The sequence below is a fragment of the Garra rufa genome, chromosome 10 (genome assembly GCF_049309525.1).
Source record: "Garra rufa chromosome 10, GarRuf1.0, whole genome shotgun sequence".
Taxonomy (NCBI): domain Eukaryota; kingdom Metazoa; phylum Chordata; class Actinopteri; order Cypriniformes; family Cyprinidae; genus Garra; species Garra rufa.
Window position 1 is genome coordinate 27,794,872 of NC_133370.1, and position 15,627 is coordinate 27,810,498.

At 35.6% G+C, this 15,627-nt stretch overlaps 1 protein-coding gene across 1 annotated transcript; it reads left to right on the forward strand.

Annotated features, from left to right (window-relative positions):
* The first annotated feature begins 366 nt into the window (after positions 1-366).
* On the forward strand, positions 367-15,598 carry ano8a (anoctamin 8a). The gene is made up of 17 exons (XM_073849901.1): positions 367-744; positions 2,767-2,877; positions 3,085-3,217; positions 3,352-3,490; positions 3,779-3,875; positions 3,976-4,092; positions 5,326-5,453; positions 5,845-6,006; positions 7,449-7,601; positions 7,722-7,848; positions 8,857-8,912; positions 9,063-9,137; positions 9,227-9,847; positions 10,291-10,482; positions 10,601-10,732; positions 12,110-12,220; positions 12,858-15,598. The coding sequence occupies exons 1-17, from the start codon at positions 726-728 to the stop codon at positions 13,482-13,484; spliced, it is 3,000 nt and encodes a 999-aa protein (XP_073706002.1). The 5' UTR covers positions 367-725; the 3' UTR covers positions 13,485-15,598.
* Positions 15,599-15,627: the final 29 nt, after the last annotated feature.

The following is a 15,627-nucleotide window of genomic DNA, read 5'->3' on the forward strand; positions in this document are numbered from 1 at the left end:
ACCGGGGGTTAATTGATTATTGTTGATTTGTTGGAAAAAATGCCAATAACACAGTAAAAGAATCAGCTTTCTGTTGTTATAGTTTAGCCTACACAAATTAATAAGGGACACAAATATCAAATTTCATGGCGTGATTCTTGAAGAAGTGATTAATATTAGCTGAAATACAGCTAAGTACAAAACTCCCTCAGTAAGACAGTAATTATATGTTCAGATCGCTACTAAATCCAGTCTTTGGTCTCACCTGTACTGAATTTCCACCTCTTTGTGCGAGATCTTTGCGCATTCACTCTGATTGGCTCGTTTCAGTACATCTATGAATTATGCACCTCACGTTGCGTAATTTTCCAGTCAAGAAGAGACAGATGGCGCACAGAACTTACTGACAACAACTTACAGGCAAACAAAACAGAGAAATACAGCGAAATAATACAGTTACGCGGCCAAACGTAGTGTATGAATGCATGGAAGCTTAAAACAGCTCTACTAAAATGATGAGGAAATCCGCTGAGTGTTGACAGCGCCATGGATGATCGATGCAAGCATGTGATTGACGATTTATTCATTGGTCAATGGACTCTTTGCACCTGTTTGCATCAAGAAAAGGCTTTTGCCGCTGGGGAAGCCTTGCTGGACCTGGTCGTACAGTTTCAGCACCAGCGCCGACGACGGCATCAGCGCAGCTGACGTATTCGTAAAGCAGAGCAAAGCGGAGATCTGACGCGATGTCCTCGGCGGTATTAGGTGAGTGACACCCAGACACCCGTCATGCAGACGCTTGCATGCTGTTATCCAGCTGTCGTAGGTGAGTTCAAATCGGAATATGCGTGTTTATATATCGCTGTGTATTTTCTCGACTGTATGACAAGATTGATAGCTATTAGGGGCAGAATACAATACTAAAGGTTGCTATCTGAAGGTCTAATATTTGTCTAGTAAACCGTATTTGCCTGTTTCTTATCGTCTGTTGACATTGTAAATGTTAAATTGTATAGGCGCTTCACCCAATAATAAGCACCTATAATACACAAAACACCGATGAAAATAGCTGTAAATGTGCTTATCAGATTAATAAACATTTCTACTTCAATAACACCGCATATTTCCTGAGACACAATTATTCTCCACCATATGTGCACTGATCCTGCTTGTTATGCCACAAATCCTCCATTGATGTTCATTATGTTTGAGTGCAGTCATTCAGCCATAATTGTGTAACTTAAAGTCCACTAGAGCTGCTCAGAAGATGAGATGCATATTCATAATGTCACACTGTTTAATGCAATTCTACGACATTTGCCATAAATGGGACTGAACACTTCACCTACCTCTTTTTAACTAGCGGTCAGGTAATATTAGACTCGCACCTTTGTATGCATATTTTTTTTTTTTGCTCTTCAACAAACTCAGGCATGCAGTTTAATTTTGCATAGGCTGCCAAAGAGAATAACGTTACAACTTCACTTCTCTTTTTCTTCACACTTCATGTAACTGTCACTAAAAAAGAGCACAGCTGGTTGCACAGTGGTAAGAAAATTGATAACATCTCTTCAGTCTGTTTCCTCCAAAAAATGCTTAAGAATGAACACCTCCATGTGAGGAAAGCTGTGTTTAATGTATTGGTTATGGTAAATAAAGTGCATCCTGACTGAATTTGGCACCTTAACAATAGCTCTGTTATCCCATTGAAGCAACACTTCATAACAACATGTACAGCGGCAATATTGCCATCAGCCTCTCATTTATCCATATTTCTGGACATAATGCTGAACTTGAAGGATTTGGGTAAGTGTAAAAAGAGGCTTGGTTTCTGTGGATGTGGACAACGACTTTCTGTCTGTTTGGTTTGACCTTAATAGGATGACAGCTCAAATGGAAAGCTAAGTGGTTTGTAATGTGTGTGCAGACTTTTTAGTGGTCATATATATAATAACTATACAAAAAAAGTCACTTGCACTACTAACCAAAAGCTGTTTTGTACAGCTGTATAAACCTGGAAATGGGTGACACTGGAAGCCAGACACATTAGATAAAAATGAAACGGGAAAAATAAGGTGGATATGTATATATAATGTATATACAGTTGAGATCAAAAGTTTACATACACTATGCAGAATCTGCAAAATGTTCATTATTTTAACAAAATAAGAGGGATTAAGAACCGGGGGTGAAAACTTTTTGAATTTAAAGATCAGGGTACACTTAATTCATTTAATCTTCTGGGAAACATGTATCTTCTGTAGCTTCTGAAGGGCAGTACTAAATTTCTCAATGTGAAAAGATACATCTCAAAACCATATAGTCATTGTTAGAAAGGGTTCAAATACAAAAAAATTGTGGGACCTGAAGAATTTTTCTGAAGAACAGTGGGCAGGTTAACTGTTCTGGACAAACAAGGGACTCATGAACTAAACTAAACAACAACAACAAAAACAGCTGTGGATCATTCTGGTAACAACACAGTATTACGAATCAATTGTATGTAAACTTTTGAACAGGGTCATTTTCATAAATTCAACTATTATTTTCTCTTGTGGACTATATGTAAACATCTTTTTCATGTCAGTTTTATCTTATTCAGGTCAGTACTAACTAAAAAATAACATGCATGTTATATGATCCCTCTTATGTTTGTAAAGTAATTATTCTGCAAGGTGTATGTAAACGTTTGACCTCAACGGTATGACAACATCTCTACACAGATCACAAACATAATGATTACTATAACATTACAAACATAACTTCTTTCTTTTCTCTTGCAAACAGAGAAATTGCTCAGAGGTCGTCTCTTTCATGCCAGACAGTACCTCATGAAGCATAAATCTACGATCACAATGGCGCCCACTGAAAACTGTGATGTTCTTATGACATTTCCAGGTGCAGAGTTTATGTCTTTCAGTTGTGATTTCAGATGTGTTTTCTGTGATTCACATCACAATTGTTACATATGCTACCTTACAGTATAAATGTTATTGTGTATTTTATACATATAACGTCTATTTTAGAATATATTTAATAAAGTGTGATAATAGAATGTAAAATTACTGATGAACACATTTCAGCATGTTATCATCTTTTCCACAGACACCACAGATGACCATACACTGTTATGGTTACTGAACCAAATCCGGTTGCGAATTCCACAAATCAGAATCCAGATCCGGCAGCATAAATACACGCACACCTATGCATTCTTCATTACCTCAACCTTTGAGAAGTAAGACTCTAGCAGTATCTCATCACAGTTATTGTATCGTATTTTTCCATATTAAATGTCTGAAATGTTTGACAGATGGTCACTGGGTCCTAAATAAATACAGCATTAGAAGCGTTGTTGTTCTTTGTCTGAAGCTTGTTGCTTGGAGCTGAACAGATGGGGATGCAAAAGGCAGTGAAGCCACGCTACGGAGGCGGTACTCGCAGGTTCTCGTGTGAGGAGGATGACATCTATGAAAACATCGAGAGTGAGCTGTGTTTCTTCACATCACAGGTCTCCCTTTAATCTCTCATTTACTGTCTTCTCATTTGAAATCATTGACATGTCTAATATCATAAAGGTTTATTCAAACACAATGGCAATCTCATGGCAATTCGTAACTATTTTATGTTTTGGCAGACTGGGGCCTAATTTGCATGAATTCGTACAATCTCAATCAGACATTTTCATACAGTTTGTTAATACCCCACTGATGGTTGAGGAACTTCATTGCTTTTTTAAATAGCATGTTTCTGTACAAATCACAAATATCAGGTTGGTTTTCCTCTGTTATTTCTTTAGGAGCGTCAGAGTATTATCAAACACTGGTTGCATAATCTGCGAGCGAAACATGGCGAGGCCCTTCATAATATTCACTTTCTGGAGGGCCAACCAATCAGTAGATATTTTAACATTTCTACCAAAATGTTTCATTTTTAGTTTAAGAATTCATGTTTTTTTCTCCCAAATCTGATCAAAATTTTGTATGTCCTTGGCAGTACCCGAGCTTATAGCCAGAGGTGTGATTCTTCAAATGTTTCCTCTTCATGAGCAGAGAATCCTGAATCAGCTGATGACGTCCTGGGTTCAGGCAGTCTGTGAGAGACAACCTCTAGGTGAGAGCTTCTGTGTTTTAGCCAACTACCTTTTAGTTATTCTGAAATGGCTAGTGCTTTTCAATGCCTGTGTAAAGAGATTCCAGACCAAGGCTGTTCCTTTAGCAAACAAACTCATGTGTATCTACCTGCTTTCTTCAGTACAGAACGATTTGCTCTGAGCAAATATGAAGTGCTAGAGTGTGAATTCTGAATGCAAACTACGAGTCGCTACATGTCTTGTTATGTGTAATGAGATCTTTAAGGAGCCCCTCTTGTGATTCATCTTGGAACTATGATGTTAATTGAGACATATTTCACTGTATTGTAGTCCAGACATTTTGCATTTCACCACCAAGTGCCAATCTAACAAGTTTTAAGAAAAACTAAAATGGGGTAACAAAATAGGTAGCCATATTTTACCCTTATGATTATCTAAATGTGGCAGATTTTTATTCATATTGTTATACTGTAAAAATGTCTTACACTACTAGTCAAAAGTTTTTGAACAGTAAGATTTTTTATGTTTTTAAAGAAGTCTCTTCTGCTCACCAAGCCTGCATTTATTTAATCCAAAGTACAGTAAAACAGTCAAATTTGGAAGTATTTTTTACTATTTAAAAGCACTGTTTTCTAATTAAATATATTTTAAAATGTAATTTATTCCTGTGATTTCAAAGCTGGAATTTTAGCATCATTACTCCAGTCTTCAGTGTCACATGATCCTTCAGAAGTCATTCTAATATTGTGATTTGCTGTTCAAGAAACATTTATTATTATTTTTATCAATATTTAAAACAGCTGAGTATTTAGGATTGTTTCGATGAATAGAAAGATCCAAACATCAGCATTTATCTGAAATAAAAAGCTTTTGAAACATTATACACTTTAACATTCAAAAGCTTGGAGTCAGTAATTTTTTTAGGGTTATCAAAGAAACCTGAAAAGTTCTTCTTAGTTGATTTCAAGACAAATGTTAAATGTTTTTTGAGCAACAAATCAGCATATTGATTTCTGAAGGATCATGTGACTGAAGTAATGATGCTATAAAACATTTTAAAATATATTCAGATAGAAAACAGTTATTTTAAGTTGTAAAAATATTTCAAAGTTTTACTGTTTTTGTTCAGGCTTGGTGAGCAGAGGAGACTTCTTTAAAAAACATAAAAAACTGAAGTGTTCAAAAACATTTGACTGGTAGTGTATTTCAAAAGCAGATTAATCCTAATTGTTTTGTTGTCTCATTCTTTACAGATGACGTGTGTGATTATTTTGGTGTGAAGATCGGCATGTACTTTGCTTGGTTGGGCTTTTACACCAATTCTATGCTGTATCCAGCAGTGATCGGCTTTCTGCTCTGGATCTTTGCTGAGTCTGATCAGGCATGTTGTTTTCATTGATATCACAACCCTACAACTTTAGAATGGAAGTATAAAAAGTATACAACACTTTTGTATACAAGTATACAAGACTACGTTGGAATTATAAGGTTCTACTGTATTTGCATTCTGAGCACTACTGAGATACTGAGCTTCAAAGTTTTTGCGCTCCATAGACTTCTGTAGATAGAACCCTTTTTGTTTTCTACAAAAAAGGCCCAAAATGTACTCAGCTTACAAAAGAAACATCACATAATGTAAATAAGTTGTCACAGAATAGGGATATATGAACTAAATTTTGATAAAAATGTCAGATAGAACCTTATAATTCCAAGGCGGTGAATAGTTTATTTAGTTAGAAGGCATGGTTTTTAACACCAATCTTTTTTTGCAGACAAGTCAGGACATCTGCTGTGTGGTGTTTGCCATTTTCAATGTGGTGTGGGCAACACTGTTCCTGGAGAGATGGAAGCGGCGGGAAGCAGAACTGGCATATAAATGGGGAACGCTGGACACCCCAGCAGAGTCACTAGAGGAACCTCGTCCACAATTTCGGGTATGCTGGCATTTTTTTTTCTAAAATATATATAATATGTAAAATGTATGATAACACAGGTCACTTTACTATTTATATATAAATCATTGGTGGTCAAGACACTGATAAATAGAATGTTTAAAAAAACTGCATTTATTTGAAATAAAAAAAGCAATAAATATCTAATTTACTATCACGTTTCAAAAGTCTTACTTTCTTAAAGGGAACATCAGATGCCCATTTTCCACAAGTTGGTATGATTCTTTAGGGTCTTCAAGAAATGTCTGCAATGTACTTTGGTTAAAATTCCTCGATGGACACCCTTTTTACCTTGTCTAAAACGTCTCTTTACATGAAAATGAGCTACTGATCACTCCGCCCCTCTATTTAATTTTTTGTGTATTTGGTGGCGCGTTACCATCAAAAACAAAACTAATCCACTGCATCCTCAGTGGCTGTGATGTCTGGAAAAAAATGAAGACTCTTAGGTTCACCTTTTACGTCAACTACAAAACAGCTGCATTGCTTCGAGACATTTTTGTCGCTATAGCTGCTCGAACATGGAGAAAAATTCTAACAGCATACAACTGGCTGAGGGCAGAAATATACTAATACTAGGGCTGGGTAAAAAATATAGATTCTCCGATTTTAATCGATCTTCAGTTTAACGCAACGATATCGATTCGGGAAATCCCCGAATCGATTCTTAATGCGCGTGCTTCACGTAAGAGGATATGAATGTTCACCTCTCGTCCTGAAGGTGTCACCATCTGCTGCTTTTTTTGCAGAAAAATCTGGTGATCAAAAATGATTAGGCTGTAGTTAAGAACTGTTACTGTCTTTTAATTTTTTTACAGTAATGTGCATTTTGCAGTTTGTTTACATGGTGTACAATGGATGCCCATATTTATGACTTCTTGTTACAGTGTTCATTTAAAATAAAAGTTGTTTAAAATAAACAACTGTGTGCACCCTATTATTAATGTAGATGTGCATTTCAGTAATAAACTTAAGTAGGAGAGTTTCAGTTACCAGCATTGATATCAAAATATGGATCCCATGTCTGCAAAACTAACATTGTAAATGAAATATTGATAGCTAATCGATATCGAATTGAATCGAAATCGAATCGAATCGAAACCATATAAATAAGAATCGAATCGAATCGCCGAATTGGTCACAATACCCAGCCCTAACTAATACCAAACAGTCCATCAGCGGTCGTGGGCGGGGCCTGAGCAATATGATGTCATACTGCTCAGAAAATCAAAACGTCTTGATAATTAAGACTGATTTAAGTTTTTTGGGGATTAAAAACAATGTAAAAGTGAATTTTGCATCTGATGTCCTCTTTAAAAAAATATTACTGATTCTGAAAGAACAGTAATGATTAGTTTATACTTCCCACTAGTGTTTACATCAACTTCTTGCCTGAACTGTTATTTTTGCTACATGTTTATCAGGGAATTAAGCGTTACAGTCCGGTGACAGGCTGTGAAGAGTTTTTCTACCCACCCTGGAAGAGGAGAATGTTTCGCTGGTTGGTCAGCTTTCCCATCTGCATCCTCTGTCTCTGCTTCGTCTGCTTGGCCATGTTTATCTGCCTGGAGCTTCAAGTAAGACTCTGAAATGTTTGTTACAAAACTGTCTATAACAGGTTAATCTTTCCAAAGTCTTCCATATTCAACTAAACTTTCAGTAAGAAATTCAAGATTCGTGACTTTCACCTCTTACAGGAATTTGTCATGGAAACAAAGGAGCTGCCAAGCATATGTAGATTTTTTCCAAAAATTCTCCTGGCTGTAACTGTTACTCTATGTGATGAGGTGTACAAGAAAATAGCTCTCTGGCTCAATGATATGGGTAAGACTTAAATCTGCTTATAACGTAACATTTACAACATTAAGTGTGTGTTTAGATTTTCATCACACTGTATGTGTTACTGAATTTAGCCAGATTTGGACATAAATAAGGTAATTAAAGGATTAATTTACTTCCAGAATAAAAATTTCTCCAGATAAATTATTCACCCCCATGTCATCTAAGAAGTTCATGTCTTTCTTTCTTCAGTCACAAAGAAATTAGGGATTTTTGGAAAACATTCCAAGATTTTTGTGCATATAATGGACTTCAGTGGTGATCAACAGGTTGAAGGTCCAAATTGCAGTTGCAATACAGCTTCAAAGGGGTTTTATCTAGCAAAACTGTCATTTTTTTTCTAAATAATAAAAATGTATATACTTTTTAACCACAAATGCTCGTCTTGCACTAGCTCTGCACGTAATCACGTTGGAAAGGTCAATACACGGTTAGTTCTTTGTCTGTGTACTCCGGTTCTAAAAGGTAGGGTAGGGCGAAAAACTTGATCTAATTTTCTATTCCAGCTTCAAAATCGTTCAACATCATTGTTTTACCTTTATTTGTAAAGGGTGTTTGACTTTCTTTGCGCGCGCACTTTCTAAACACTGGGTCGGTACTTCCGCCTATGTCACGTGTCACTCTTCCAAAGTGATTATGTAATGTATGAAGTCGAGCTAGTGCAAGATGAGCATTTGTGGTTAAACAGTATATACATGTTTTATTTTATTAGGAAATGACCAATCGTTTTGCTAGATTAGATACTTATTCCTCGGCTGGGAAGCTGAATTGAAACTGCAATTTGGACCTTCAACCCATTGGCTCCCACTGAAGTCCACTATATAGAGAAAAATCCTGGAATATTTTCCTCAAAAACCCTCATTTCTTTATTCTGGAAGTGAACTAATCTTTTCAATTAGCAGCAAACTTGCACTTTTGGTTATTTCACAGCTTGTTTGTTTATTATGTTTTTTCCTCACTGATATCTGTTTGTTCATTTTTCAATTTGAACAGAAAATTACAGACTTCAAAGCACTTATGACAATAATCTCATCATCAAGACTGTTTTTGTAAGTTGAATGCTTTATTTCATGTGTTTATATATACCAGGAGATGTTTAGTGTATTATCGTATTAGAATACTGTGAAAACACTATTTGATGAATTTATGAAGTATTGTGTGTATCTGTAATGGTTAAATATCATGTTCTGCATTTAAAGTTTCAGTTCATAAATTCTTACCTCAGCCTTTTCTACATTGGATTTTATCTCAAAGACATGGAGCGGCTTAAAGAGGTAATACATACATGACACTTAACACTGTTAAAGTGTTATGAATTAACATTCTGCACCCTAGACAAATAACAACTCTCTTTAATTTACAGATGCTGGCCACGTTGTTGATCTTCCGCCAATTTCTACAAAATATCAAAGAAGTGTTACAGCCGTATCTCTATGAGCACCATAAATTGGGTGCTCTGAGGACATTATGGGACTTGATTCAAACCATGCTCCTGAACTATAGTCATTTGATAGTGCGAAGGATACGACTGACTTGCCAAGCCAGTCTGGATGTGAATAAAACTGGCACACCTCCAGAGCAATCAGAGAAGAGAGAAAGGAGGAGTTTAATCGCCAGCTACAGAGTTCCCAAAACGGAGGAAGGGGATGATGATGGTGGACTAAAGCAGAGGAAGGTTAGTTTCACAGAGAAGGTGGAATACAAAGACAAGGTTGTGGAAGCGCCTAAACAGACCAGTTTACAGGATGATGGCAGTCCTACCCTTGTGGAGGAAGGAATGGATCCATCCTTAATATTTGATATACGTGATGATGATGACGATGATGATGAAAGAAACATGGATGATCCTGTGAGAAGAAAGACCAAATCTGATGGGGAAAACAACAGTATGGAAAAGAAAATGTCTTGGATGGATCCTCCGGATGAGATTGAATCTACTGCTTTGACCCAACCGGAGATTGAAAGTTGCATGCTAACTTACGAGGTCCGTGCTCCTCCATCTAGATCATTGTTAATAAGACAAGCTTAGAAATGCTATGTAAGACCCTGATCCACAAAACCAGTCTTAAACGGCACAGGTATATTTGTAGCAATAGGCAACAATACATTGTATGGGTCAAAATTATCTATTTTTTTTATAGATAATTAAATAAATATCATGTTCCATGAAGATACTTTGTAAATTCCCTACCGTAAATAATAAAAGCTTAATTTTTGATTAGTAATATGTATTGCTAAGAACTTCATTTGGACAACTTTGAGAGCGATTTTCTCAATATTTTGAGAAATAATATTGTCCTATCCTAACAAACCATACATCAATCAAGAGCTTTTAAAAAATGACACTTATGACTGGTTTTTGTGCTACATTTTGAACCCGGTGGCTGGTTTACAAACTGTATCAAAAACTAAATAATTTTCTTGCAGGATACTCTTCAAGATTACCAGGAGATGTTCATACAGTTTGGCTATGTCGTGCTCTTCTCCTCTGCATTTCCTCTGGCAGCCATGTGTGCCCTCATAAACAACATTGTGGAAATCCGAAGTGATGCCTTAAAACTTTGCACAGGCCTCCAGAGACCCTTTGGACAAAGGGTTGAAAACATTGGACAATGGCAGGTCAGGAGATCCATTCAGAGTAATTGCTTAATAAATAATTCATAGCAGATTGAATTTCTTCTTTGTTAAAACCTTGTTTTTGTTCTGTCGCTTTTGTTTGTATTTACAACTTAAACAGACTGCAATGGAGGCAATGGGTCTGATCGCAATAATTGTGAACTGTTACCTTATTGGCCAATGTGGACAGCTGCAACGACTCTTCCCCTGGTTGAGCCCTGAGATGGCCATTATCTCTGTTGTAGTGCTAGAGGTAAGAGAGACGGAACATCTTTGAATAGCAAAAAACTACAAAAATATTTCCATCTCAGTATATTTTAAAATGTATTGTAAATGTAAACGTGATACAAAGCTGAATTTTCAGCAGTCATTACTCGAGTCGTCAGTGTCACATGATCCTTCACTAATTATTCTAATATGCTAATTTCTATAGAATAATAATAAGATTTATAAGATAATAAGATGTATTCTTATTTTGTTAAAAACAGTTATGCTGCTTAATATTTTTGTTAAAACATGATATGTTTTTCTCAGGAATAAATGGTTCGAAAGAACAGCTTTTGAAATAGAAATCTTTTGTAACACTGTAAATGTGTTCTAATCAATTCTTGCTGTAAAAATGTATTAATTTCTTTTTTTTTTTAAATCTAGTGTACAGTTGAGGTTAAACGTTTATGTACACCTTGCAGAATCTGCAAAATGTTAATTATTTTTTATTTAGTACTGACCTGAATAAGATATTTCACATAAAAGACTTTTACATATAGTCCACAACAGAAAATAATATTTAAATTTATAAAAAAAATGACCCGTTCAAAAGTTTACACACACTTGATTCTTAATACTGTGTTGTTACCTGAATGATCCACAGTTTTTTTTTTTTTTTTTTTTTTTTTTGTTTAGTGATAGATGTTTATGAGTGCCCACTGTTCTTCAGAAAAATCCTTCAGGACCCACAAATTAGTTGGTTTTTCAGCATTTTTGTGTATTTTAAACTGAGGACAACTGAGGGACTTTTATGCAACTATTACAGAAGGTTAAAATGCTCACTGATGCTCCAGAAGGAAACACAATGCATTTAGATCTGGGGGGTTGAAAACCTTTGAAGATAATGTGTTTCATTAAAAGAAGAGAGTGATGTTTCATTAATTTTTTCTTATTTTGCCTAAGTATCATATTCACATATTAATAAAAACTACAGAAGATACTTACATGTTTCCCAGAAGACAAAATAAGATAAATTTACCCTGACCTTCAAATTCAAAAAGTTTACACCCCTGGCTCTTAATGCATTGTGTTTCCTTCTGAAGCATCAGTGAGCGTTTGAACCTTCTGTAATAGTTGCATATGAGTCCCCCAGTTGTCCTTAGTGTGAAAAGATGGATCTCAAAATCATACAGTCATTGTTGCAAATGCAAAGGGTACAAATGCACAAAAAATGCTGAAAAACCAAAGTTTGTATGATCCCTCTTATTTTGGTAAAATAATTAACATTTTGCAGTTTCTTCAAGGTATATTTAAACATGGACCTCAGCTGTATATACATTGTGTATAACAAATCTAAAGCTTGGCTAAATTATGTATATAGGGGTAGTGAATAGAATGTAACTCTTTCTTATATGGTTTTCAGCACTTTGTCATTCTGCTCAAATATATAATTCATGTTGCAATCCCTGATATTCCAAACTGGGTGGCTGATGAGATGGCCAAACTTGAATACCAGCGGAGAGAAGCTCTCAAGGTAGCACAGCACATGATGAGCACAGACTAACAATATTCAAAGAATTGTAATGCATAGATGTTAAAAGGATAGTTCACCCAAAAATGAAAATTCTGTCATTAATTACTCACCCTCATGATGTTCCAAACCTGTAAGACCTTTGTTTATCTTCAGAACACAAATAAATGGGGTTGAACACTGACACGGAAGATAAATTGTTGAATAAAGTCATTATTTTTGTTTTCTTTGCATACAAAAAGTATTCTTGTAGCTTCCTAAAAAAAAAAAAGGTTGAATCACTGATGTTACATTTACTATTTTAACGAAGTCCTTACTACCTTTCTGGGCCTTTACGTGTCAGTTGCGTTGCTATCTATGCAGGTTCAGAAAGCTCTTGGATTTAATTGAAAATATCTTAATTTGTGTTTCAAAGATGAACAAAGACCTTATGGGTTTGGAACGACACGAGGGTGAGTAATTAATGACAGTAATTTCATTTTTGGGTGAACTATCCCTTTAATGTATCATTTCAAAGAAGACAAAGTTTGAAAAATGAAACACTAAAACATAATTTTAATGTCTATATCATCACGTTAAGAAGAAAAAAATCTTAGTTTGTTGAGTTAAAAGGCTGTGTTATTGTCTGTTTGTGCATCAGAAACATGAACGACTTGCTCAGCAGCACCAGCAGCAGCAACGGAGGAAGTCTGAAGAAGAAGAAGAGCACCACAAATTGGCAGAGGAATTGGCACGACAAAACAGTGAGCAAGACAAGTCCGATCTGAGTGGTGAAGACCATCACCATGACAAAAGCCCAGGGGCCAAGTTCAGCTCCGGAGGAGATAAACTCAAGAGACCCAGCTCCCTTTTAGGCAACAATAACGTAATGAAACTTAAACAGATAATCCCACTTCAGGGTAAATTCAGCTCTACCACTTCTCCCACAAGTGGTGAGGCCAAACTTCCAGGCTTTCTGAAGTTCCTTAAATCCCAAGAGTTAAAAAAGGAAGCCGCTGCAGCAGTCGTACAAGCAGCTACACATGGGAGCCTCGAGAAATCGCAGTCTCCCAGCAAGTCCTTCAATCCAGGCAAACTCTTCAACTTTGGGAAAGAAAATCAATGTACTGTTGCTGGTTCTGAACAGCAAGCGAAACCAGAAGATGCCTCAAGGGCCGCTAATGCACAACACACAAATTACCAAAATCCTTCATCACAAGAGCTTCCATCTGAGGTTGAAAAGAGCGAAAGCTCAGACTTTGGTAATAATCCTACTAAAAGACAGTGAATGAAATGGTAATACTACTCAGTTAATATATAGCACTGATTGTAATGCTTAACATCTGCTTAAATGTGCTAAAGCAACCATGTAGTAAGTGCAACTGCATGTCAAAAATCATTTTAATACAATATATTAATCTGAGACCTCCATATAGTTTACTCACTGAAGGCGGCATGCTAAATCACCTGCATGATAAAATCAGTTTAGGCATGGCCAAGCAAGAAAAGGATGTTTGAATGAGCACTGTAGACGTAAAAAATGTATAGATTTTATATTTTTCTACGCATTATTATTTTTCTTATATGAAACAGTAAATATGACAATCTCAAAATAATGTATTGTCCTTGCTGATTTTGATCGTCTAATGAGTGTGAACCCATAATGCAATAAAAAGGAATTACTGTGAAAATAATTTTTAGAAATGGTATATCAGACACAGTACACACAAAGTTATTCAAAGCCCTGTTTTTTTTTTTTTTTTACTTTTATAATACAGATTAAATACATATACAATTGCTTATAAAAATGAACTAAAATACTTACAATAAAATGTGATACACCATGAAAAATGCACTTTTTATTTGTTTATTTTTTAGGGGTTCAAACACAAAGTGCTGAAACCCTGTTATAATTGTCAGAACGACCAAGAATCAGCAATCTCCACGTAAAACTGATCTAGAGACCAAAGCTAAGTCGTAGAGACTTAAAAAATTGGAGGGATGGCAATTAAAATGATGAAATTGGCCATAACTCCTAAACAGGCAAGTGTTATGTTGTTGAAATACCTAGATTCAATTGAAATTTTTGGAAAAACCTATTTTAGAGAACTAGTCCTAGGTTTTTCGCCCAATCAGAACCAAACCAGTACAGGATTAACAAATACTCTGGGTGAATATAAAATGCCTAGAACTCCTGAACAGAATGAGATATATTTGCCAAACTCAGAGTATGTATGAAAGAGCTCAATCTAAGGTCACAGAAAAAAATTTTTGTGGAGCTTGACCACTTTGTGGTGCTATAAGAGGGAAAAACACAAAAATGGCAATACCTATGTACCCATTTGACCCATCAACATGAAAGTCATTGTGCACAGTCTTGGTCCAATTTGACACAAGTGTCTATAAGGACATTTGTGTATCTAAAAAAACAACATGGCCACCATTGGCAGATGTAGTTTGAGCACCTATTAGACAAGGTTAACAGAGGCCAATTTGTAACGAAACTCGGTGGGCCTGTTTGACTCATGGCCCCAAAGGTCTGTGAGAAATCTGAAAGAAACCAGCCTCTGGGGGGCGATATTCTATTTTCCAAGGGTGTAAACAATTGTACATTGCATGGTTTTTCGCACATTCACGCGATATTTTTATCGTATGACAGAACTCAGAAAACTTCAGAAAACTTTGCCTCTAGAACTACTGCTGTCAATCAAATCATTTGTCAAATGACTGAGATATAGTAATGAAAACTTTTGCTAACTAGTCCTAAGTTTTTCACTCAATCTGGAAAAAAACACAATTCTCTGGACTTTCTAGGTCAACAATTACCAAAAAAAAAAAAAAAAAAAGTGTTCAAATGTACCCTTTGGGAAGCTACAACAGGGTCATTTAGAAAAGGGTCCGGTCCAAATTTAACTGAAATCCACAAAGCCTAAAGGAAAACTCAAAACTTCACAAAACCTGGTGAGCAGATATAACGTGATTCTAAACAAGCATGCAAAGTTTTAAGGTGATCGGACCACAGCTGGTGCTAAAACAGCCATAACCGTCAAAAAACATAGTTCTATGGTAAATTACCTGGATTTGCCAAAAATGCTAAATCATTTTATAATCATTGATTTATGTGGTTACAAGCTTGCTAAATAATGTCTTTTTTCATGCGTGCTTAAAAATGCCTTAAAAGCGCTTGAACCATTGATTCCCTGCTTGCAGCTATATTTGTCTTTTTTAAACCACTCAGAAAAATCAGAACAGAATCTGATCATGACAAATTTAGTTTCTATATATATATATATATAAATATACATACACACACATATATATTATTTGTATTTTTTTTAACTTGTCACCTATACTTCCTATCCCAAACTGATCACTTATATGTATGCTGATGTTACTTTAAAAATCAAATAATAAATGTTGTGATTCTGACT

Coding starts and splice junctions, on each gene's coding strand:
- ano8a (XM_073849901.1), top strand. Junction 2,878..3,084: donor TGTTCTTATGACATTTCCAG/GTGCAGAGTTTA, acceptor TCTTTTCCACAG/ACACCACAGATGACCATACA. Junction 9,848..10,290: donor GTTGCATGCTAACTTACGAG/GTCCGTGCTCCT, acceptor ATTTTCTTGCAG/GATACTCTTCAAGATTACCA.